The sequence below is a fragment of the Lolium rigidum genome, chromosome 2 (assembly GCF_022539505.1).
Source record: "Lolium rigidum isolate FL_2022 chromosome 2, APGP_CSIRO_Lrig_0.1, whole genome shotgun sequence".
In the NCBI taxonomy this organism is placed as follows: Eukaryota; Viridiplantae; Streptophyta; class Magnoliopsida; order Poales; family Poaceae; genus Lolium; species Lolium rigidum.
The window spans coordinates 148,951,460-148,972,042 of NC_061509.1; the positions used below are offsets into that span (position 1 = coordinate 148,951,460).

Consider the following 20,583-nt stretch of genomic DNA (forward strand, 5'->3'; position numbering starts at 1 on the left):
TCCGTTTGGAAATAACGGGCTCCGATTAGTCTAGTTTTGCATGTATCCATATATGCCAATCCAGACAAACCCGAGTTATTTTTTTTTTGCGAAACACAACACACATACGTACACCCTACAGCTATGAGCACCTCTGAGAAACTGAATCTAAGAAACTAAACCGGCGGGCCTTGAGATTGACGAAGTTACCATGAACGCCTCGCTGTCGCCTCCCACTAAAAAATATTTCTCCTTTTAATGAGATACCAAAATATAAAATCTAGAATTTGAGTTAACTCTGGTAGGCTAAGGATGCCACTACCCTCCGAGTCATTAACTGGTGAAGGAGGAAATACATGAGATTTTTATGTCATGTCAGTGTTCTCATCTTCTGAAATCTTTCGAGTATAGGCTAAAAAAATAAATCTTTTGAGCATGTACAACTTATGTGATGCAAAATAAATTATACATGTTCTATACTGCTAAAATATCTACGCTAAAAATTTGTATGCTTCTATCTAGATTCATTTAGATTTATTGAACCTTTGACAAATATTTGGGACCAGAGGGGTAACGTAATAATACATGCATCATCCACCCACAGATGAACCCACATGTACACACGAAAAACAGGGCCATCTATATACATATTGAAACCCATGGCTAGCTAGTGCGGTTCACATTGACACGTATATTGTGTGACCTTTAAGGAAAGAAAAGCATGCTCAACAGATTTTCTTAAGACCATTACACAACTGCTCCTTCCAAAAAAAAAACATGATAATGGATACTATCTCCAAAATGCAACTATGGATTTTATTTTTTTCTGTAAGATTATAGTAAATTGTTACAAAGGTTAAAAATATTGTCCCGAATATATTAGTTAATGGTATTTTTTATTCGGTTTATCCCAGTAATCGTTTTATACATTATTACTCCCTTCCTAGAATATAAGCCACATTATGTGTGCGGACAACATTCAAAGACTTGGACTCAATATAAGTCGGTTGTATCACTAGATTTGTATTTGTATTCAAATATTATATGGCATTTTTAATAGACGTAATAGAAGTTAATTCTTGAGTGAAACTTGTGCACTAGAGGCTGTATAAAGTGAAATGTGACTTAATTCTGAAGGAGGGAGTAAGAGACAAGTTAGAGAAGTATGACCATGTCAGCGTCTAATTTGGAATGGAGGTAGTATTTGCAACAAGACAATTTACTTAAGATGTTAAGCATTTGCAAAAAACTCAAACGTGTGACTCCATTTTCTTTTTTGTTCCATGTTCTTACAAAAATATAGTATATGTTATCTAACCCAACTTTATTGCGACATCGTGATAGATTACGCACTCCTGACCGGTAACTATACTCTGTGTCAACGCACATCACAAATCCTTGTGCGATGAATCTGGACCGAAAGAAACAATTCCAAAATCGCGTGGACACCCTTGAGTGCGTCTAACAAATACTGCCTAACAAAACACGTAGGCGCCATTGTATTCTTGAAGATTTTTCTCACACCCTTTTCTCCCCTCCTCTTCTATAAATAGTCTTGGCATCGACGCCATTCTCCTCCTCTCTTCTTCTCTGCCTCTCACCGTGTATTGTTGGACTCACCTCGTTCAACTGAAGCCGCTTTCATTAAGGTGTGCATGTTCTTCTTCTCCTAGTCATTCTTCTAGTTTTCTCTATAGAAGGAGCCTTTCTAGTTTACTTTTCGCTTGCAATGTTCAGTTAGTCCAATATTTGCTTCTGAGTTTCTATCGAAAGGCTTTCTTGTGAAATTCTTCTGTGTGCTTGCATCTGCGGAGAGGGACAGAAAATGGCGCATGAATTGCCAAAACAGGGCTGCAGTTCTTCTCCCTATTACTATGGCCTTCTTTTTTGAAAGAAAAATATGAAATTTGCTTCGCAACTGTCCTCTGGTTGCAATTTCTGAACCCCTTTCCTCCTAGTCTAAATCTGTCAATGTCCTGCATATTTGTTGGCATGTTAGCGTGTATGGGCAAGGTTCTGTTACTTTCTTGACCTTGTAATCTTCCACTTACGATTTCTTCGTCGAGAACAATGTTGAATTACCAAACTAATTTGCCAAGTCAAAATTTCATGCTGATTTCCACCTTGACCTTGTCACAAGAACCTGTAAACTGACGTTGTCAGGCTTCCATCATAGTTAGCTGACGTTCGCATGCTTCCGTCGGCTCACAGCGAGCTGTACAAATACAATTGCTCGCTTCAGATTCGCACCCCTGGCAATTAAATTGTGTTAACTTGCGTACAGAACATAGATGCGTTAGGTTTACCTACCGTTTCTTAAGTTGAGAAGTCCTCGCAAAGAACCGAAAAAATAAAGAAAAAAGAAGAAACAGAAACACTCACCAAGACATTAACACCTGGGCCCGAGCACACATGGACTCACTGATTACGCCTGCATTGCAGATGCTAACATATTTTTGGGGTCAAATCAAATGTTAATACAGTGCACCTATATATGCTAACGAGCATACAGATTTTATTTTGGCAGATACTTTACGACAGATATTTTACTGTTTACCTCAGCTAATGCCAAACCTAACTATGTACAACTTCTTACTTGGAAGTTTTCTCTTCCTTCTCCTTCTGCCTCTTGGTTGTTGTTTTCTCATTTACTGATGAGAAGGACACATATTTAACATGGTTTGTGACACTTGATCATGTCAAAAAAAAGTTGTCGATGTCATGGAATTAATTAGTCTTCTTTTTTTTGCAGGAAAAATTAACTAGTCTACTATTTGATCTTTCTGGGTAACTGAAAAGAAACTGCTCTGGATTTGCAGTTACACTTACTGAATATTGTGCTGCAACTAAGCTGGCTCTGCATGGCTTTTCCTATGAAGCAGTCCACTCTTCTGATATAGATGTTTCATCTCTCTCAACATGACAAGGTACACATCGTCCTGAATCGCCTTGTATTTGCGATCTCATAAAGCAAACACCCTTTGCCTAACGCCTTCTCTGCCCAGTTCTCAGGTATTCTGCTGTTGATGAACTTCCTGCACACCTGCAGTGACAAGAAAACACTGAAGAAGTGGTTCTTCATCGACAAGACAGTAGGCTGAAAGAGAGATCGACCACCATACTTGACCACAGATCTTTTCCTGATCGATTCGACCCAATGGATTTGAGCAACGGCTCACCGGTCATTACCGATCCGATAGCAATAGGCCAGCAGTTAATGGGAGTCCTGCCATCGAACATGATGCCGTTTTCAGTCATGCCCGGAGGCTACTCCAGCTCTGGCAACGCCGGCGTAAGCGTCAGCAGGCGCAAGATCGAGGAGGTCCTTGTCAACGGGCTGCTGGATGCGATGAAGTCCTCGTCGCCACGTAAGAAGCACAACATAGTCTTCGGCCAGGAAAACTTGCCTGAAGAAGATCCTGCCTACAGTGCATGGATGGTAAGATTTCATGACTGTTTTGGGTGGCCTAGTTGTAAGTTGTAACTAGTAGACCTGTTCTGAAGAAAGATATGTGTCTTTGTGCAGCAGGCGAAGTGCCCTTCTGCTCTGGCTTCCTTCAAGCAGATCGTAGCAAGCGCACAAGGCAAAAAGATTGCCGTGTTCTTGGATTATGATGGCACCCTTTCACCGATCGTCGACGATCCCGACAAAGCCGAGATGTCCCCTGTGGTAAATCAGCATAACCTGCTTAACAAGTACAGTAGTAACATTTCTTGTTTATCAACAAATGAACAGCTTCTAATGATTGGCCCCAAAAACTTCTTTCCTCAGATGAGAGCTGCTGTTAGAAACGTTGCCAAGCAGTTCCCTGCTGCAATTGTCAGTGGAAGATCCCGGAAGAAGGTATTTGATTGCTGTTTTTTACGTGCATATTACTGTGCTAGTGTCAGTGTCCTGGTGATATACAAGTGCATATTTGATTAATTTTGACGTATGCTTTATTGTCTCAGGTGCTTGAATTTGTCAAACTGAAAGAACTCTGCTACGCTGGAAGCCATGGGATGGACATAATGACATCTTCAACAAATTATAAACACAACACAGAGAAGGTGGGGATTTCTTTCTCATTGTCTTATTACTCCAGAAGGGATAAACTGTACTAGTGCCATGCTCCCCTCTTTTCACCTTCAAAAGAAGTACGGTCTATGCGCAATACTCATGGACCCTTAACTATCCACTTACAGGGTAAAGAAGCCAATCTTTTCCAACCTGCACGTGAGTTTCTGCCTATGATCGATGAGGTGCACTTCTTATTTCACTCTGAAGCTAACGAAATGTATTTCTTAGTGATTAGGAAAGCTGAAACTTCAGACGATGAGAGTGATTCCATCCTCTTTCTCTGGTTCGTTTAAAGTTCAGCGATCGTTCTTAACAGGTGCACATAGGTGCTCTCTTCTGTTGAATTAAGTAATAATAACCCACATACTTTTCTTGTAACAGGTTTCCAAGTCTCTCTTGGAAGTTACAAGCGGAATCGAAGGCGCGAGCGTTGAGAACAACAAGTTCTGCGTGTCTGTTCATTACCGCAACGTAGCCGAGAAGGTAAAAACATTATGCACATCAGGCAGCCGATGGATCTGTTTTTGTGGATGCACCTGCAGATTCAATTGACATTTTTGCCTGCTTGCTGCTCGCAGGACTGGAAACTGGTCGCACGGCTCGTAAACGAAGTGCTGGAGGATTTCCCCCGTCTCAAAGTGACCAATGGACGAATGGTAATTCAGACACCAAAACCTTTAGCTGGCTAGCAAGGCTTTCCTTCCGTTGATAGGTTTCTGAACATAGGATATCGCATGGTTTTCTGCAGGTTTTAGAGGTTCGTCCAGTGATCGACTGGGACAAGGGGAAGGCCGTCGAGTTTCTGCTTCAGTCGCTCGGGCTAAGTGACTCCGAAGACGTGATCCCTATCTACATCGGAGACGATCGAACTGACGAAGATGCTTTCAAGGTTTCCATTTTTTTTCTCTTTCTGAAGAAACCTGCGCAGTTGTAACAGTTCAGTCACATCTTTGACACCGTGTAAAATGTAAGCTTATGAGCTTTCTTCCGTTGGTTTGTTCAGGTGCTCCGGGAGAGGAACTGTGGATACGGAATACTGGTTTCGCAGGTGCCCAAAGAAACTGAAGCCTTCTACTCCCTCAGAGACCCATCTGAAGTAAAGCTCTTTCTATTTTTTCTCCTCCCTTCTTCCTTGCTGATTTTGTTCACCGAATGGGTTCCTGATCGTTTGCTGCTCGTGCAGGTGATGGAGTTCCTGAATTCCTTGGTGAGATGGAAGAAGCACTCGATATGAAAAACAAATAGTAACTGTAGTTTCTGATGCGACAATTTTGCAGCGTTGGAAACCGTAGCTAGAGTCGAAATATGTTGCTGTCCCCTTGTTAATTCGTTCTGATCCATTGATATTCTTGTACTCCTAGTCATGTTCTTTGCCACTGAAAAATATGATCAGTGGCTGCGTCGGTCTCTTGACGTTGTAATTCGCAAGCAAGATAGGCCTTTGTCCTTGCATCCAATTCTGATGAATAAACCGGAACCTCACTTTCCTGTCCGATTCTATGTCCGTAATGTTACTCTGTGAAAGAAAATTATTGATAACTCTATTAGGTAAAGCAAGTAGCATTTCTGTAGTGTTTGCTTGCTGATCCTAAATCATCAATGCTTCGCCATTTTTTTTTTATCAATACTGTAATTCCAATGGATGCTTTGGTCAGGAACTCACGATTAGAGCATCCACAACGTGAAGATTTCAATAAGATTTGTCACTTGAGGAAATAGCTAGTGGAACCTGGCGCATCTTGTTTTTTTAAAATTGAAAAACATGATATTTAAAAGTTTTGAAAAAATTGAAATAAATTTTTGTATGTACATATTATCTTGATACTTACTCGTGATTTTTTTAAAGAAAAATAAGATTATATGTGGCCTACACGAAAATGATAAAATATCAAAATGACACTATAATGTTCTTCAAAGAAATACAAATTTCAATTTTCTCTTTTTTCGCATAGACCACATATTGTTGTATTTTGCCTTAAAAAATTGCACATGCAATCAAGGTAATATATACATTCGTGAACTATTTCACCTTTTCTGAAATTTTAAAATAGCATTTTTTATTTTTATTTATCGGCTGTTTAGAGACTTGCAGCAGTAGTGTCGGGTGTTTGGCGTCTTGCATCGATATTGAACATGTGCTACATTGTTTTCATTGCAACAAGCACTCTCTCGGTCCTCCGATCGAGCCACCATAAAGTAGATTAAAGAGTAGCTTCTCTACTATTGGAGATCCTTAGTGGACGTACGACGGAGTATCATACGATACCACTCCTCAGATTTCATATGTGTTTTTAAAAAAAGTACAAGTTTCTATGAAATTTTAAAAACATGAGTATTATGGTTTTGATCTCAATATCAGTATTCTGGATATTGGATATTGAACCCAGTATAATGGCTAGAGCTCCCCAAATCAAACATCGGAACGGAGTGTAAATTTTTAGGAACCAAATTCAAAATACATAAAGAGAAACAAAAAAAAGAGATAAGCAATACTTGTCCTAAATACGCACGCAAAAACTCTGCACAGTTCATCAAGGACAACGTTTGGACACAACTGCACACGGTTCCAGCGATAACGATCCGACGGCTGGGATCGGCAGGGCTATCCTTGCAAGCCGGAGAAGGGATCCATCGCCGGCCGTGTTCTTGACGACTACCTTGCCTCACCTGCCCGCCTCCTCCCCCTCTCGTCGCGTGCGCTCCTTTTTTACTCGCAATTCGCAAACCCCAGACGCAATTCCCACACGCCGACCAACCTCCGAATCCGCAGCGCCCCTCCAGCCACCGCCGGCTCTCCGACCGCTCCATGGCCTCCTCCTCCTCCTCTACCCCCGGCCCCGCCGCCGCCGACGACCTCGACCAGCTCCTCGACAGCGCCCTCGACGACTTCGCCACCCTCGATCTCGCCGCCGCCCCCAACAGGTCCACCTCCACTCCCAACCAATCTCCCCACGACTTTTTTAACTGAATCTCTGCTTCGGTATCCCCTCCTCTCTCTCTCTGCAGCGGCGAGGCGTCGGCGTCGTCGTCGACCGGGCCCGCGAGGCCGGTGAGGGGGCTGGGCATGTCGCTGCCCGACCCCAGGGCGCCCAGGCGCCGCGCCGCGAGGCAGCCGCCCAGGGGCGCGCACGCGTCCGAGGCGCTCGAGAAGCTCACCCAGGAGACGAGGGAGGCCGTGCGCGGGCTCGAGTCCGCCACCGGCGGGATCGGCGGCCTCGACGACGAGGCCATGATGGAGGACTTCGTCAAGCAGTTCCAGGAGTTCGCCGGCGCGCAGGTAATGATTGCTTTACTTACCATGCTTGACCAATAGAAAAGGATATGGGAGGCTTCAGATCCTTGTGGTGGTGCTGAAATCCAATGGATGAAACCACACTAGCGCGGGCATGGAAAACTAGGATCAAACGGTGAACCGGCATCTGGAGATTCGTTAGCTTAAGATTCTTTGCCTGGGAATGCTAATGCAGCTGCCTGCAAAAAGTTCTGGGATTTTCTTTTGGGCAGTTGTGATGTGTCAACTAATACTCAATCGAACTCCTAGGGGTAGGTGGGAAGGAAGGCATTGGTGTAATTTGATCTTGGAATGCAGACTCCTTAGTTTCAATAGCAATTCAGCTGGCGTCGCTAATTATGTCCAATCTATTGGCAATACACGTTCAGTGCTGCAACAATTTCGGTTATGTCTTACTATTTTTCTGAGAATTTCTATAAGATACAACATGTTAGCAGAGTATATATACCCAGTATCTTGCCAACTATTTCTTTTCAATACCCGGTATCTGGAAGCATTACTGGTGCAGCATCCCTGATTGGCCATGCCGCCATTTTTTGGCAGATTGTTGGTTAAGTTAGGACGTAATCACAAATGTTGGCGGTTATTCTACTATTTATGTGACTCAACCTTGGGAAATTTCTTGGACAGAAGCTGTTAAATTAGTGTTTGATGTTAGGAAGTTTCAAAACGAAATGTTTGATGTTCAAACGCAGTTAAAGTTATGCTGTATTCGTACAACTATGGACCAAATGATTTACACTGCTCGTCTTCCACAGGATATGGACTCTATTGTTGAAACAATGATGAAGCAGCTTCTGTCCAAGGAGATCCTTCATGAGCCCATGAAGGACATTGTAGAGAAGTACCCACAGTGGCTGGAAGACAACAAAAGCAAGATAAGCAAAGAAGACTTTGAGCGTTACAGCAATCAGCTTGAACTCATGCTGAAGCTTAATGAGGTCTATGAGCATGAGCCCGAGAACATGTCCAAGATTTTTGAGATCATGCAAAACATGCAAGAATGTGGTCAGCCCCCCAGTGATCTTGTTCAAGATATTGTTCCAGATCTGGATCTGAGCAAGCTCGGACAACTGTAAGTCTTGCACAAGTTGCCATTTTTAACCGTAATAATGCTGTCATCACTGCTTTTATTTGCATGTTCATCTAAACTGAAGTTCATATGCTGGGGGGCTACTGATATTTGGAATTTGTAGCTAATACAGTACCACTAGACACAAATTTATATCTTGTGATGAATAATGGTTAAACTCTATCGCTAAAGCTCGTGACTATTTTTTTCAATTGGTGGGAAATGCTTTTGTTTATCTTCTATCTTTCTTCTTGGGTGGTTGTTTATCTTCTGTATACGTTGTGAAACATAACTTAGCTGCTTTTGGATTCAAATTGCAAGATAATAGTCGGCCTAGATTAGTATGAATTATGTCGATCCCACAATGGAAATGTCTGTACTATTGAGTATACATCTGTGCTAGTATGAACGTGGGTGGCTTTCTATTGTGTGAAGAAAAGTGGAGGTTATTCTTAGCCATTTCTTCTTTGAATATTGTTTTGCTAGTTCTTAACTGTCTCAAGTGCTATTACGCCTTTCCTTGATGGTAATTGATCATGGCAAATTGAGTTGGTGATCAGCTGATTATGGAACCAAATTGGCAAGTTGATATAATTGCACAGCGAACGTAAATTACACTGTAATGTTTGTAAGACAAAGAAATTTTATTGTAGTTTAAGTAGTGAGTTTGTTTACCTGTATGCTGAGTTACATTATTTATCTGATGTCATATTGTTGTTCACAATACATATGACCTCATTTACATTGAAGGATCGACTAACTAGGTATTGCACTGTATTGCAGCTCTCCCGAAATGCTTGAATCAGGAGAAAACTGCTGCATCATGTGATGAGCAAAGCATTCCATACTGGGTGAAAATTCCATGAAGTTCGTTACCTGTACCCTCTCCCTCCCCCTTTTAGTTTAAAGTTACTCCCGTTGGATCATCTGTTAAGCTCTACAGATATAAAATAGTTCAGTGGTTTCTGAATACCTGATGGATGTTACGCTTCAGTTGATGTACATTGATAATGAGAAAAATAAGTCCATTTGCCTTATGTGATTTGAATTTCTGCACGCAAAAGTAAGAGGGTTCCTGCTGTTGTAACGCAGAGCAGAAAGACGTGTACTGTATTTTTCTTGTCCTGATATCCTTGTCTAGACATGGGTTTAGAGCTAATGTTAAGTTGAGCCGTGAATTATGCTGAAGCATTATGTTGATGCTATATGGAGTTTTCAGGGAATCCACCAGGGCCGAATCCGCTGGGCTCCCAGGTCTCCAACAGCCTGCCGCCAACTAGATGCCACTATGAGCTCATGAAACATACAAAATTTAGACGACTGGCGCCCAATCCGACATCAACCAGGATGCAAAATTAAGGTTCTTCCAAATTTCGACCTTCTTTCAATGCCTTGGGAGAACACTTAATTAGCCCAATATCGTCATACAGAATTATTCCCTACATACAAACCAGGAGAACCACTAGGCTGCACACAGACATACCAACAAGCTAAGCAAACAGTGCCAGCTACAGAACCAAGATCACGCATAGAATGGAATAGATCACTACTACAAAGCCAATCAAACTTGACACAAATTTAGGGGGCCGGCCTGGTTGTCTCTGCTGCCGAACTTGTTTCAGCAAAAGGCCTTGCATCATGTGCGGTCCTGACCACTTCCTCACCGCGTATCATCATCTTAACATGGGCATCCCTTATCTTGCGAACCATGGCAGATGCGTCTCTCATCCGCATCCTCTCTGTCGGATTATGCTTGCAGCATGATAGTGCAACCTTCATGACGGAGAATATGGCATCGCTTTCATGTCCCATTGCGTTGCTTCTGTCCTGCAGACTGCTCCCCATGGCTTCTTGTATGGACAGCAGGGCTGGATCAGCGATCTGCATCAGCATTCCAGTAAATGCATTCTTCTCCACATGCTTCTGCAAGGTAAGCCCGCCTATGAACATGCTGTGGGTAGGTGCCATCCCTGTGAACAGCTCGAGGACGACGATTCCAAAGCTGTAGATGTCTCCACATGGAGAGACCTGGCCACCTTGGCCATATTCTGCGTTTCATATATAGAACAAAAAAATTAGTAATTTTCCATGCAAAATTAATGTTGTGGAGTATGTAATGTTAGAGAAAAATTTAAGGAACCTGGAGCGATGTATCCAATTGTTCCTCTTATTCCAACCGAGCTCTTTGAATTCATCGGTTGCTCCATGCCTGGTTCAGGAAGAATCTTCGCAAGGCCGAAGTCCCCGACGTGAGCGACTAGATCCTCGTCGAGAAGAATGTTGCTTGGCTTCAAGTCACAGTGGACTATTGGTGGCTCACAGTTGTTGTGCAGATAATCTAGTGCATCAGCTATATCAACTGCAATATTCAATCTCTGCGCCAATGTCAAACCTTGCAGTTGATGTGATGCCTGTACATCCAGATTTAACCACCTATCTAGGCTCCCATTAGTCATGAACTCGAACACGATGGCTTTGAAGTCGTTTTGGTTTGGGTCCGAGCTTGAGCAGCAAGTTATAAAACTGTTCAAGTTACGGTGGCGAATCTTACTAAGTGTCTCACACTCAGCCAGAAAGGTTTTTGAGGAACCAGACTGTTGAAGATCAAAAACCTTCACTGCTACTGTCACCATGATATCTTTGAGCACCAAACCACACTTGTACACTGATCCATACCTTCCTTTACCAATCAAATTGACACTGGCAAAACCGCTTGTTCCTTGGACCAATTCACCATAAGAGACTCTAGGATAACGGTCACCCATGAGTTGGAACTCTCCATTGGTTGTAGATCGAGCTTTTGATCTCTTTCTCATTGTGAAGAAAAGAAGCATCAAACTCATACACAGAATTATGCCAGCAACAATTGGGGTAACTACTGTAGTAATGAAATGGTGTTTTCTCGAGCCGTGTCCCATGGATTCTGCTGGGCATGGCGGCAAATGTAGCTCTGAGATACCACCACAAAGCCCCGAATTACCACCAAACGAAAATCCAGATGCATTACTAAACACGCCATGCGATGGAACTTTGCCATCTAGATGGTTGAATGACAGGTCTAGCTTGTATAATGACTCCATGATTTCCAAGCTTTCAGGGATATGACCAGAAAGGTTGTTGTGTCCGAGATGTAACTCTTCAATGCCACCCATTAGCCCCAACTCTTGAGGAATCACACCAGAGAGTGTGTTCTTTGTGAGATTTAGCAACAACATGCCTTGCATTTTCCTGATAGATGACGGGATGCTACCATTAAAGGAGTTATGGTCCAACCTGAGTTCTATCAAGCTTTGGCAGTTGCTGAGTTCATTGGGTAGGGGCCCTGATAAGTTGTTCCTTGATACATATAGGTATGCAAGGTTTGTCAGGCCGCCAACTTCTGACGGAAGAGGACCAACAAAGTAATTGTCAGAAAAATCTAGCAAGATTGACAAGGATGATAGGTTAAAGATCTCCTTAGGCAATGGACCTGTGAACCTATTGTATGAAAAATCTATTGTAGTTATCTCCTGGAATCTCCCTAGGGTTGTTGGAAGAGGCCCATCAAACCTGTTGCCGGTTGCCGGAAGAATTACTAATCGTGTCAAGTTCCCGATGGAGGATGGAAAAAACCCTGTCAATAGATTATTATCGAAATACAAAGCTTGTAGCAAATTTAGCCTCCCGATGCCGTCGGGCAAGGCACCAGTAAACCGATTATTGGAGAGGTCCAGTTGATTTAGCCCGACAAGATTGCTTATGCCAGATGGTATATTTCCAGAAATCTGATTGTATCCAACATCTAGTTCTTTGAGTTGTGCTGATAGGTTGGCAATAGAGCTTGGTAGCACGCCACCTAAATTGTTGAAAAAGAGGTCAAGTGTACCAAGGCTTGTGCAGTTTGTAAAGAGCGTCATGAACTCCCAGTCCTGAGCAGTAGCTGCCGTTAGCTGATTCATTTCTAGACTGATATAGTCTAGGCAGAGCAATCCAATCTCGCGAGGCAATGTACCAGTGAAGTTGTTGGATGACATGTCTAGGCCGGACATCGCAGTTGCATTGGCAAGAGAAGCTGCAGGAAGGCTTCCTGTAAGGTGGTTCTTTCCCAGTAACAGGTACTCGATATTTGGGAGGCGATCCCCCAAGTTTGAGGGAAGTTCACCATGCAAATCATTCCCCGCCACACTGAAGACAACCAGAGAGGAAATGTTAAAGAGATTTGCAGGGATGATGCCAGAGAGGTGGTTTTCACCCAGTTGAATCAGGATGAGACTAGTGATTGTGCCGAGGCCCTCCGGGATGGAACCTTGGAGTTGGTTTGAGCTGAAATCGATATTTTGCAGTGCTGAGAGGTTGGTAAGTGATGGCGGGATGGTTCCAGTGAACTTGTTGTTCCATAGGCTTAGGGCCTTGAGACTTGACAATCCTCCAAGCCAAGGGGGGATTTCTCCGGTGAGCTGGTTTGTCCCAAGGTAGATGTCTTCAAGACGGGTGCAGTTCTGCAAGCCGGCGTCTATGTTACCATGAAGCGAGTTGTTGGACAAGCGAAGAAAACGTAAGCGAGATAGACGACCAATCGATGAAGGTATTTCGCCATGCAAATTGTTCAGGCTGAGATCTAGAGTGTTCAAGAATGTGAGGTTCCCGATGGAAGGCGTGATTGTGCCACCAAGGCCCTCCGAAGTGAGGTTAAGCGCCGTAACCCTGTGTTTATGCCTAATGCTGCAACTCACACCTGGCCACTGGCAGAATTGAGTACTTGTGTTCCATGCATCTAGGACACCACCCCTCTGGTTACTTATGCTTGCCTTGAATGCCAACAAGGCATCCACATCGGTCCAATTGCTGAATGTTCTCGCTGATGCCGACTGGAGTAGTATGTACGGCAAAAGAAGCAACAGAAGAACAGGGAACATCGATCCCACTGGGAAGCAGAGAGAAGAAATGAGTAAGCTTTATATCATTCCATACCGAAAGTAATGAACATATTGTGTATATGCTTATTAGTCGGCCAAAGCCTCACTAGTTTAAGGAGAAGATATCGAAGTTAGGACGGTGTCTGCTTTGAAAGATACATAATTTCGCACAGTGGCATACAAATTAGGAAACGAGATATGGATTGGATACCTTTTGTATTTCGTGCCGCGGAGTTGCGAATAATTTTTTTTCTTCCTTCCTGCCTGCCCGCGCCTCTCTAATTAGACTGATGCTCTTTTTTTCGGAAGGAATTAGACTGATGCTCTAGTAGTGCATGAAATGAGCAAGGATGCAGCTTGTAGCTTGAGTGAAGGCCTTATAAATGGGCGAGGTCATCAAGGACGGACATGGGAAAGCAAGAAAGCATCTTCCTGGGCTGCATAGCTAACATGACAAAGCCCTTGACTCGCCGGGTCAAGAAGTGCGAGGTGTCATGCCCTTGCCGGTCGAGTCGCCGTGTGCAAGCAGTGCTGTCTTCATCAACAGCATAGACGGATAGTAGAGTCGCTCTTAGTAGTTGCCAGCAGGGTACAAGTGCTGAGAAAATGTAGTGTGAAAGTGAAATGGTGGTGGGCACTGGTCAAGGAGGCGATCGAAAGCTCCCTCACCTAGTGTCACACGGCAAGACCAGGAGGACGCATGCGTCAACAGGTTCTTCTTGCCTACTGTACTACGTACTGCAACTTTTCTTATCAACTAGCTAAGATTCCCTACATGTCAAATCGAATAGCAGCTGGATCTTTGTGAAAACACTAACCAACATATTTTCTCCGATTTTTCTCCAGAAATTAGGAGCTCTGCTCGTCTATGCACACTGAACTACTGAAGGTGACAGCTCGAGGGGTGGAACTCTCTTCTGTGTATTGTTCTTTAGAGTTCCGAGACATGAATCGACAGTTATATACTCTTTATATGGGCCTCATGGGCCACACACACACACATACACTGCAGGACACAACCCAACACTCAAGAGGGATGATAGATGGGTGCGGGCGCACCCAGTTTTCCAAAAAATGAAAAAAACGCTATTTCAAAGTTTCAAAAAAATATGTAGTAAAATTTTGCATGTACATATTATGTTGATACATATTTGTGTGCGTTTTCACGAAAAAATACCATTGTATGTGGTCTACACACACACGGGTAAGTATCAACATAATGTGAACATGCAAAAATTAACTTCACATTTTTTTGAAACTTTTAAATAGCATCTTTTAAAAAATTTCATAACTGGGTGCGCGCGTACCCAGGTTCCGTTTGGTATTTTCGGATGATAGATGTGTATCATTCATATCTTTTCACATGCCAGATTGCAATCTCTAGTTCCCAATTTTTTTTTTTTTGAAGATGAACCATTATATATTACGCATGCAAGTCGTCTCATTAAAAACCTTCCAATCCCCTTCGGTATCCTGGTAAGGAAAAGAGTACGTAAAAAACTTACTGCACCAAAGTCACAGAATGGTTACATCAAGATGGGAAAAGGCCTAACAAGCAGAAGGTCTAGACAACCCAATGTACCTACAATCATCCGTAACTAAATCCATCAAAGAACCAGGAATAGAGTCCCGAATAACACCGGATTCATCCCTTTTTTTCCCAGTTGCGCCAAAGCATGCGCCAAACCATTGCTTCTACGGTCCACCTTGCAAATAGAAATAGACTAATAAATATTCAGAAGCTCCCGTCCTTCCGAGTAAAGACTCCAACCAGATGACATATCCCTGGTGTTACTCTGAAGGGTGTTAACTGTACGTAGACAATCAGATTCCATGATTGCATGAGGAGCTTGGAGGTTGATAAGGTGTTTTAAACCTACCAGACATGCCAAGATTTCAGCTTCCTCCGCACTTGCGCACCAGGGGATGAACTACCATTCAGATAACAAAACCTGAACGGCATAGTCACGCACCACAACACCAATACCAGCTTTTTTGCTTTGCGAATCCCATCCCACATCCACATTAGCCTTTATCCCGCCTATAGGGGGTGCTGTCCATCGAGCATTCATCGACGGACCCTCAGAAATAGTGTAATGTTCAGGCATAGCTAGAGATTTACCTTTTGGATCAAAAACACTGCTAGAAGCGGTACCAAAGGACTCCAAGTAATTGCTAAGGAAAGGGATTGAGGCAGCGATCGATGCTTTTCCGTCCCCATGTACAATATTATTTCGGTGATGCCATGTCCTCCAAAATAGGAAAATAACCTCAGCTCTAGTTCTCTCAGGTAACTTGTTTAGCAGAGACAGTAGCCAGTCATTACCGGTATAGGCAAAGTCAGCCTCTGGCGGAAGCTTCCATTTGAGTCTCATACCTTCACGAAGAGCTCGAGCCATAGTGCACCGAATTAAAGCATGGTGAGAGTCCTCTAGTTCATTACCACAAATCGGACACATGGGATCAACACTAGTGATCCTACGTTGTAGCCCTACACAAACAACAAGAGTTGATGTCGCCACCTTCCATGCGAAGACGCGAAGTTTCTGCGGGACTTTTGCTTGCCAAATCACCTTCCAAATCTTCCTTTCTCCATTCGGTTCCGAACTACTTTGGCCACGGCTTAAATCGTCCAGGGATTGTTGGATACCAAGCCGGTATGCAGACCTCACTGAAAAAGTCCCATTGCTCTCAGGTAACCAGGAGATAAAATCATCGCAAGCCCGTGCAGGAAGTTTTATGGCCAGAACAGCATCAACATCAAGCAGGAGACATCACTCACGAACCAGCCTTTCATTCCATGTGCAATTAGTTTGTTCTATTAACTCTGAAACCCAATGTATGCGAGATCCATTCCGTCGCCCACAGAGTTTTGGGGCCTATGCGGGGAATCCAGTTATCACGAAAAATTCTTACACTAGAGCCCGAACCGATCCTCCAAATGGCACCTTTTTAAAGTAATTCCAGGCCAAACTCAATGCCTTGCCACGTCGGAGAAGCATTCTGGATGAATGCAGTATCAAGCAAATTTGCAGAAGGAAAGTACTTGGCCTTTAATAATCGAGCACATAGACTGTCCGGATATTGAATTAATCTCCAGGCTTGCCAAGCTAACAAAGCTTTGTTAAAGACCTTGAGGTCTCGGAACCCAATTTCTCCATATGATTTAGGCCGTGTCATCTTATCCCAGGACATCCAATGCATGCGCCTCCTATTTTCCTCATCTCCCCACAAAAAATTTCGAATAATCTGAGAGAGTTTCTCGGTCAAACCAGCGGGAAATTTGAATACTCCCATAGCATAAGTGGTTAGAGATTGTAGAACAGATTTAATAAGGATTTCCTTTACACCGCTAGACATGTACTTCTCACTCCAATCACATGCCCGCTTAGAGAACCTTCCTTTGATGGGAAGGAACTTTGATCCTTTCATTCTCCATTCGGGAACATGAAGTCCCAAATATTTTTCCTCGAAAGTAACAGTCTCATATTTCAAAATATCCTTGATTTCCGTTGCACATTAGCAGGACATTGGTTTCCATACATAATAGAACATTTGCCCATGCTTACTAATTGCCCAGTACTCTTTTCATAATTGTCCAGTACCTCTTTGATGACTAAGGCTTGTTGTACCGATCCTTCGAAAAACAATAAACTATCATCCGCAAACAAAAGGTGGGAAACTCTTGGAGCAAGATGACAGATATGGAGTTCGCGAAGAGCCCCAACCTCAACCTGCCTTCTAATCAAAGAAGAGAGCCCATCAGCCACAAATAAAAATAAGTAAGGCGACAAGGGATCACCTTGGCGGAGACCACGGGATGGGGAGAAGGAGTCCAACATATGTCCGTTAAAGCGAATAGAGTAGCGGACAGTGATCACACAAGCCATCACCCACTGAATCCATTGACTATGAAAGCCCATCTTCGCTAAAACCCCCTCGAGAAAACCCTAGTCAACGCGATCATATGCCTTTGCTAAATCCAACTTGTACGCACAAAATTTTGCTCTTGCTGAAGACCCGGACTGAATAGCATGAATGCATTCGAAACCTACCAATGCATTATCAGTGATCAACCGTCCATGGACAAATGCACTTTGCGTTGGTGAAATAATATCCTATAAAAAATGTCTGAGGCAATTAACCAAACATTTAGAGACCACCTTATAAACGATGTTACAGAGCCCAATCGGCTTGTAGTCCTTTAACTCCTCCGGGTCATTCTTCTTTGGAATCATCACAATTGCTGTATCATTAACCTCCTGAGGCATTATACCAGTACTAAAAAAGACTTGAACATCTCGAACCACCTCATCACGAAACAAACCCCAATTGCGTTGTAGAAACCCCATATCTTTTGTTAGATAATCGGCAACTTGTTGCCCTGAACTAACATGAGTTATCTTGATAATACCGGCATCCAATTTTTCCTTGACGAGCCTGTCTATCTCTACATGATTGGTTCTATCATGTTGAACATGATTATTTGAAATGCAAATGGCAAACTTGATGCCACGCAACGAATTTAGAGGCCCTTGTTTCGATGCCTTTAACTCGAGTAGGAGGCCTCTTATCCACAATATCTCACTTAAACCTTGAGACTTACATTTTTTGTTGATGCGGTTCAATCAGGATGGACAAATTCTTCAAACTGGAGATGAACGTCCACGAGAGTGAACTTGACCAGTATGGAGTCGTTAACCATGCGATCTATTGTGTCTGCATGGAGAAAGGTTAGCCCTTGCCCCTTACACCCGGTCGATATCTGAACTCTTCAGTGCTCGGCTTATTTTTCATTTTGATTCATATCTTGGATAATTGGATTCATAACCTCCCGCAGCTCGAAAGGAGATAATTACTGCTCTTCGCATCAACATGGCTTACATTGCCTACTTCACGGCTTTTTCAACAACAAAGTCTGTTGTATTGTGATCCAAATTCATATACTAAAGGGAGGCTAACTTCTGACGAGCGGAGCGAGGCCCGTCGCCGGTAGGCTTGGGCCGAAGCGTTGACACCGCCTATATATACATCTTGTAAGCCGCCGGCTAGGGTTTATCAGATTATAAGATAACCCACGGTATTTGTAAACACTCCCCGATATAGTGAAGTTTTGCTGGCTGGTGTCCGTGGTTTTTTCCCCTTCTGTGTTGGAAGGGGTTTTTCCACGTTAAATCTTGTGTCCACTGCGTGTGTTTCTTTATCGTTCTTCGTTATTTGCTTGTCGCTTTTATAACAAAGTCATTAGTTCGCCACTTAGCATTCTGTTCAAATAGATTTCTTCTCTCACACAGTCGACATGTATGTTGGTGAGAAAGCATGAAAGGAAGTGAAGAAGCCTGGTGGAGACCTTGCAACCAGTGGCGAGGAGGATGCATGCACTTGGTCTCTTCTCCAAGGCGCCGGATTAGGTGATCGGAAAGCTTGATATTTCTTTTACTTCTTGTTCTCGGCTAGCGGCCTTTCCCTTGCGTGGATGTTGAGTGTTATTGCTTGTGGATTTATAGCTATGTGGGATGTTTTCCTTTTGCTTAGCTGGGATCCCCACGAAATTCTAGACTTTAGTGTGTAAGCTGGTACACCCCAGCCAACTTGGTGTTGCTTTCTCAAAAAGGGCATCATAAAGCAGCATTTGTCCATTTTTCTCTAAAAATTCTGTGTGCCATTCGGGATTAGTTGATAGAGATGAATTACTCATATGAGCTCACGAAAAGCATACAAACACGGCAAGAATGGAACACGCACGCTCGTACTATATATATATAGGACGGGGCATGCGTCCATATCTCCAGGGAGATGACCACCATGCACCTTCATTTACCGGGCGTGAAGCAACCAGGTGCTGATCTCGCTCCTACCAGCAAGCGCCCACCACCTTCCCTGCTCCGCGTTCGGGCTAGAGCTTCTTGCTCCAGCAACCTCGTCATACTCTCCGGTCACTCACATCGGTCCCGCCGCCATGTCAAGACCATGTGTGCTGCCGCCTCTTCTGCGCGATCCCTCCAAGGCATCTCCAGGAAAAATAACAACGAGGATACAAAACTAAGGTTCCTCCGAATTTCAACCCCTTTTTGAAAGAATTCTTCGGTGGAACACTTAAATTAGTCCAATCTCTTATCTCTCCCTATGTTTGTTTTGCGATGCAACTCAATTAGGACGGACAAATTCTTCGAGCTTGAGATGAGCGTCCGCGAGAGCGAACTTGACAAGTATGGAGTCGTGAATCATGTCATATATTGTGCCTACATTGATAATGGTCAGGCCTTGCGCCCCAACGCTCGCTCGATACCTCTGCTCTTCAGAGCTATCTCGGTTTTTCCCCCTTTGATCCATATCTTCGATCTGTAAACTTATGCAGCTCGAGAGGAGTTGCTTACGGGTCTTGGCATCAGCACGGCTTCCGTGGTATGCGCCGGCAACGCTATGGCGCTGTCGGAGCTGAACCTCAAGTACCTCACGCCTCTAAGGGTAAGGGTCAGTGCGCATATATCTATGTACTGTCATAAGTCTCTGAACGGCTCTCAAGGTTTAATCATCGTCGCACGCGCTCACTACATCTGCATTTTCGTTCAGCGCGGCGCCAAGTTTGTCGTCAGGGTGAGGCTTGTTCAAATCAAGGGCGCGAGGATATTCTTCGAGCAACTCATCGAAACACTGCCGGATCGCGAGGTAATATCTGCGTACGTGTGATCTTACCGTGTTTATGTTGTTTCTTAGAGTATTGATTGGTACATCTTTCTCTTCTAATGGCAGCTCGTACTGGAAGCGACGGCCACCGCCGTTTGCCTCAACAAGGATCACCGCCCAACTCGGGTCTTCCCTGAGATGTCGTCCAAGCTGCAGCAGTTCTTCTCATCACAGGATTAATAGGAAAAAGTTAACCTTAATATGATGGGCATGCTTTGCAAATTCTCAGATGAATAAAATGTACAGTTAATCGTGTCCTCACATGGCATGTTTTTTCGAACCATGCAGAAGACCTGCGATGTATATATATTAAGAAGAAGAGAAAGCCCCCAGAAGGACTACAGTACAATCATGGTTACAAAATTAAACGTGACCTGACCTGGCCAAAAAAATACACTAAGCTACAAAACTAGGCAGCGAAAACTACTTCCTACGGACTGAAGCGACCTCCTAGCTGATGACCACAACCTTGCTTCAGATTTGATTTGATCAATGGTTTGAAGCAAAGGTTTGCAATCATTGTCGAACACTTGATCATTTCTTTCCCTCCAGATCGACCATGAAACAAGGATGACAATATTCAGTTTCTTCTTGTTTG

The 20,583-nt window shown here is 43.5% G+C and overlaps 4 protein-coding genes across 7 annotated transcripts; 3 read left to right on the plus strand and 1 right to left on the minus strand.

Annotated features, from left to right (window-relative positions):
* The first annotated feature begins 1,519 nt into the window (after positions 1 to 1,519).
* LOC124692443 (probable trehalose-phosphate phosphatase 1) lies at positions 1,520 to 5,532 on the plus strand. Of its 4 annotated transcripts, none has more exons than XM_047225822.1 (12): positions 1,520 to 1,628; positions 2,799 to 2,906; positions 2,985 to 3,418; positions 3,506 to 3,649; positions 3,752 to 3,823; positions 3,931 to 4,029; positions 4,165 to 4,221; positions 4,421 to 4,522; positions 4,618 to 4,695; positions 4,788 to 4,928; positions 5,043 to 5,135; positions 5,223 to 5,532. In XM_047225822.1, the coding sequence occupies exons 3-12, from the start codon at positions 3,137 to 3,139 to the stop codon at positions 5,271 to 5,273; spliced, it is 1,119 nt and encodes a 372-aa protein (XP_047081778.1). In that variant the 5' UTR covers positions 1,520 to 1,628; positions 2,799 to 2,906; positions 2,985 to 3,136; the 3' UTR covers positions 5,274 to 5,532. The 4 variants fall into 4 exon arrangements, with proteins under 4 accessions (XP_047081778.1, XP_047081777.1, XP_047081780.1 ...); XM_047225821.1 differs by having other exon boundaries at positions 1,548 to 1,628; positions 2,732 to 2,906; XM_047225824.1 differs by having other exon boundaries at positions 1,548 to 1,628; positions 2,732 to 2,906; positions 3,509 to 3,649.
* Positions 5,533 to 7,088: 1,556 nt separating this feature from the next.
* Positions 7,089 to 9,440, plus strand: LOC124687446 (peroxisome biogenesis protein 19-1-like). Its single transcript, XM_047221230.1, has 3 exons — positions 7,089 to 7,316; positions 8,090 to 8,406; positions 9,187 to 9,440. Exons 1-3 carry the CDS (start codon positions 7,104 to 7,106, stop codon positions 9,230 to 9,232), a joined length of 576 nt encoding a protein of 191 aa, XP_047077186.1. The 5' UTR covers positions 7,089 to 7,103; the 3' UTR covers positions 9,233 to 9,440.
* A 364-nt stretch (positions 9,441 to 9,804) lies between these two features.
* Positions 9,805 to 13,298, minus strand: LOC124687447 (probable LRR receptor-like serine/threonine-protein kinase At3g47570). The gene is made up of 2 exons (XM_047221231.1): positions 10,544 to 13,298; positions 9,805 to 10,451 (listed from the first exon to the last, which is right to left on the minus strand). The coding sequence occupies exons 1-2, from the start codon at positions 13,296 to 13,298 to the stop codon at positions 9,982 to 9,984; spliced, it is 3,225 nt and encodes a 1,074-aa protein (XP_047077187.1). The 3' UTR covers positions 9,805 to 9,981.
* Positions 13,299 to 19,094: 5,796 nt separating this feature from the next.
* LOC124690212 (acyl-acyl carrier protein thioesterase TE3, chloroplastic-like) lies at positions 19,095 to 20,165 on the plus strand. The gene is made up of 5 exons (XM_047223628.1): positions 19,095 to 19,345; positions 19,454 to 19,554; positions 19,657 to 19,766; positions 19,872 to 19,967; positions 20,052 to 20,165. The coding sequence occupies exons 1-5, from the start codon at positions 19,095 to 19,097 to the stop codon at positions 20,163 to 20,165; spliced, it is 672 nt and encodes a 223-aa protein (XP_047079584.1).
* The last annotated feature ends 418 nt before the right edge of the window (positions 20,166 to 20,583 follow it).

What these genes read in the sequence shown, in the direction of transcription:
- LOC124692443 (XM_047225822.1), top strand. Translation starts at nt 3,137, where the DNA reads ATGGATTTGAGCAACGGCTCACCGGTCATTACCGATCCGATAGCAATA. An exon ending in GTGGAAGATCCCGGAAGAAG is followed by an intron (nt 3,824 to 3,930) that starts GTATTTGATTGC and finishes TTATTGTCTCAG; the next exon opens with GTGCTTGAATTTGTCAAACT. An exon ending in AAGTGACCAATGGACGAATG is followed by an intron (nt 4,696 to 4,787) that starts GTAATTCAGACA and finishes GGTTTTCTGCAG; the next exon opens with GTTTTAGAGGTTCGTCCAGT.
- LOC124687446 (XM_047221230.1), top strand. Translation starts at nt 7,104, where the DNA reads ATGTCGCTGCCCGACCCCAGGGCGCCCAGGCGCCGCGCCGCGAGGCAG. An exon ending in AGGAGTTCGCCGGCGCGCAG is followed by an intron (nt 7,317 to 8,089) that starts GTAATGATTGCT and finishes CGTCTTCCACAG; the next exon opens with GATATGGACTCTATTGTTGA. An exon ending in CTGAGCAAGCTCGGACAACT is followed by an intron (nt 8,407 to 9,186) that starts GTAAGTCTTGCA and finishes ACTGTATTGCAG; the next exon opens with CTCTCCCGAAATGCTTGAAT.
- LOC124687447 (XM_047221231.1), bottom strand. Translation starts at nt 13,298, where the DNA reads ATGTTCCCTGTTCTTCTGTTGCTTCTTTTGCCGTACATACTACTCCAG. An exon ending in AATTGGATACATCGCTCCAG is followed by an intron (nt 10,452 to 10,543) that starts GTTCCTTAAATT and finishes TATGAAACGCAG; the next exon opens with AATATGGCCAAGGTGGCCAG.
- LOC124690212 (XM_047223628.1), top strand. Translation starts at nt 19,095, where the DNA reads ATGACCACCATGCACCTTCATTTACCGGGCGTGAAGCAACCAGGTGCT. An exon ending in TTGTGCCTACATTGATAATG is followed by an intron (nt 19,555 to 19,656) that starts GTCAGGCCTTGC and finishes AAACTTATGCAG; the next exon opens with CTCGAGAGGAGTTGCTTACG. An exon ending in AGTACCTCACGCCTCTAAGG is followed by an intron (nt 19,767 to 19,871) that starts GTAAGGGTCAGT and finishes ATTTTCGTTCAG; the next exon opens with CGCGGCGCCAAGTTTGTCGT.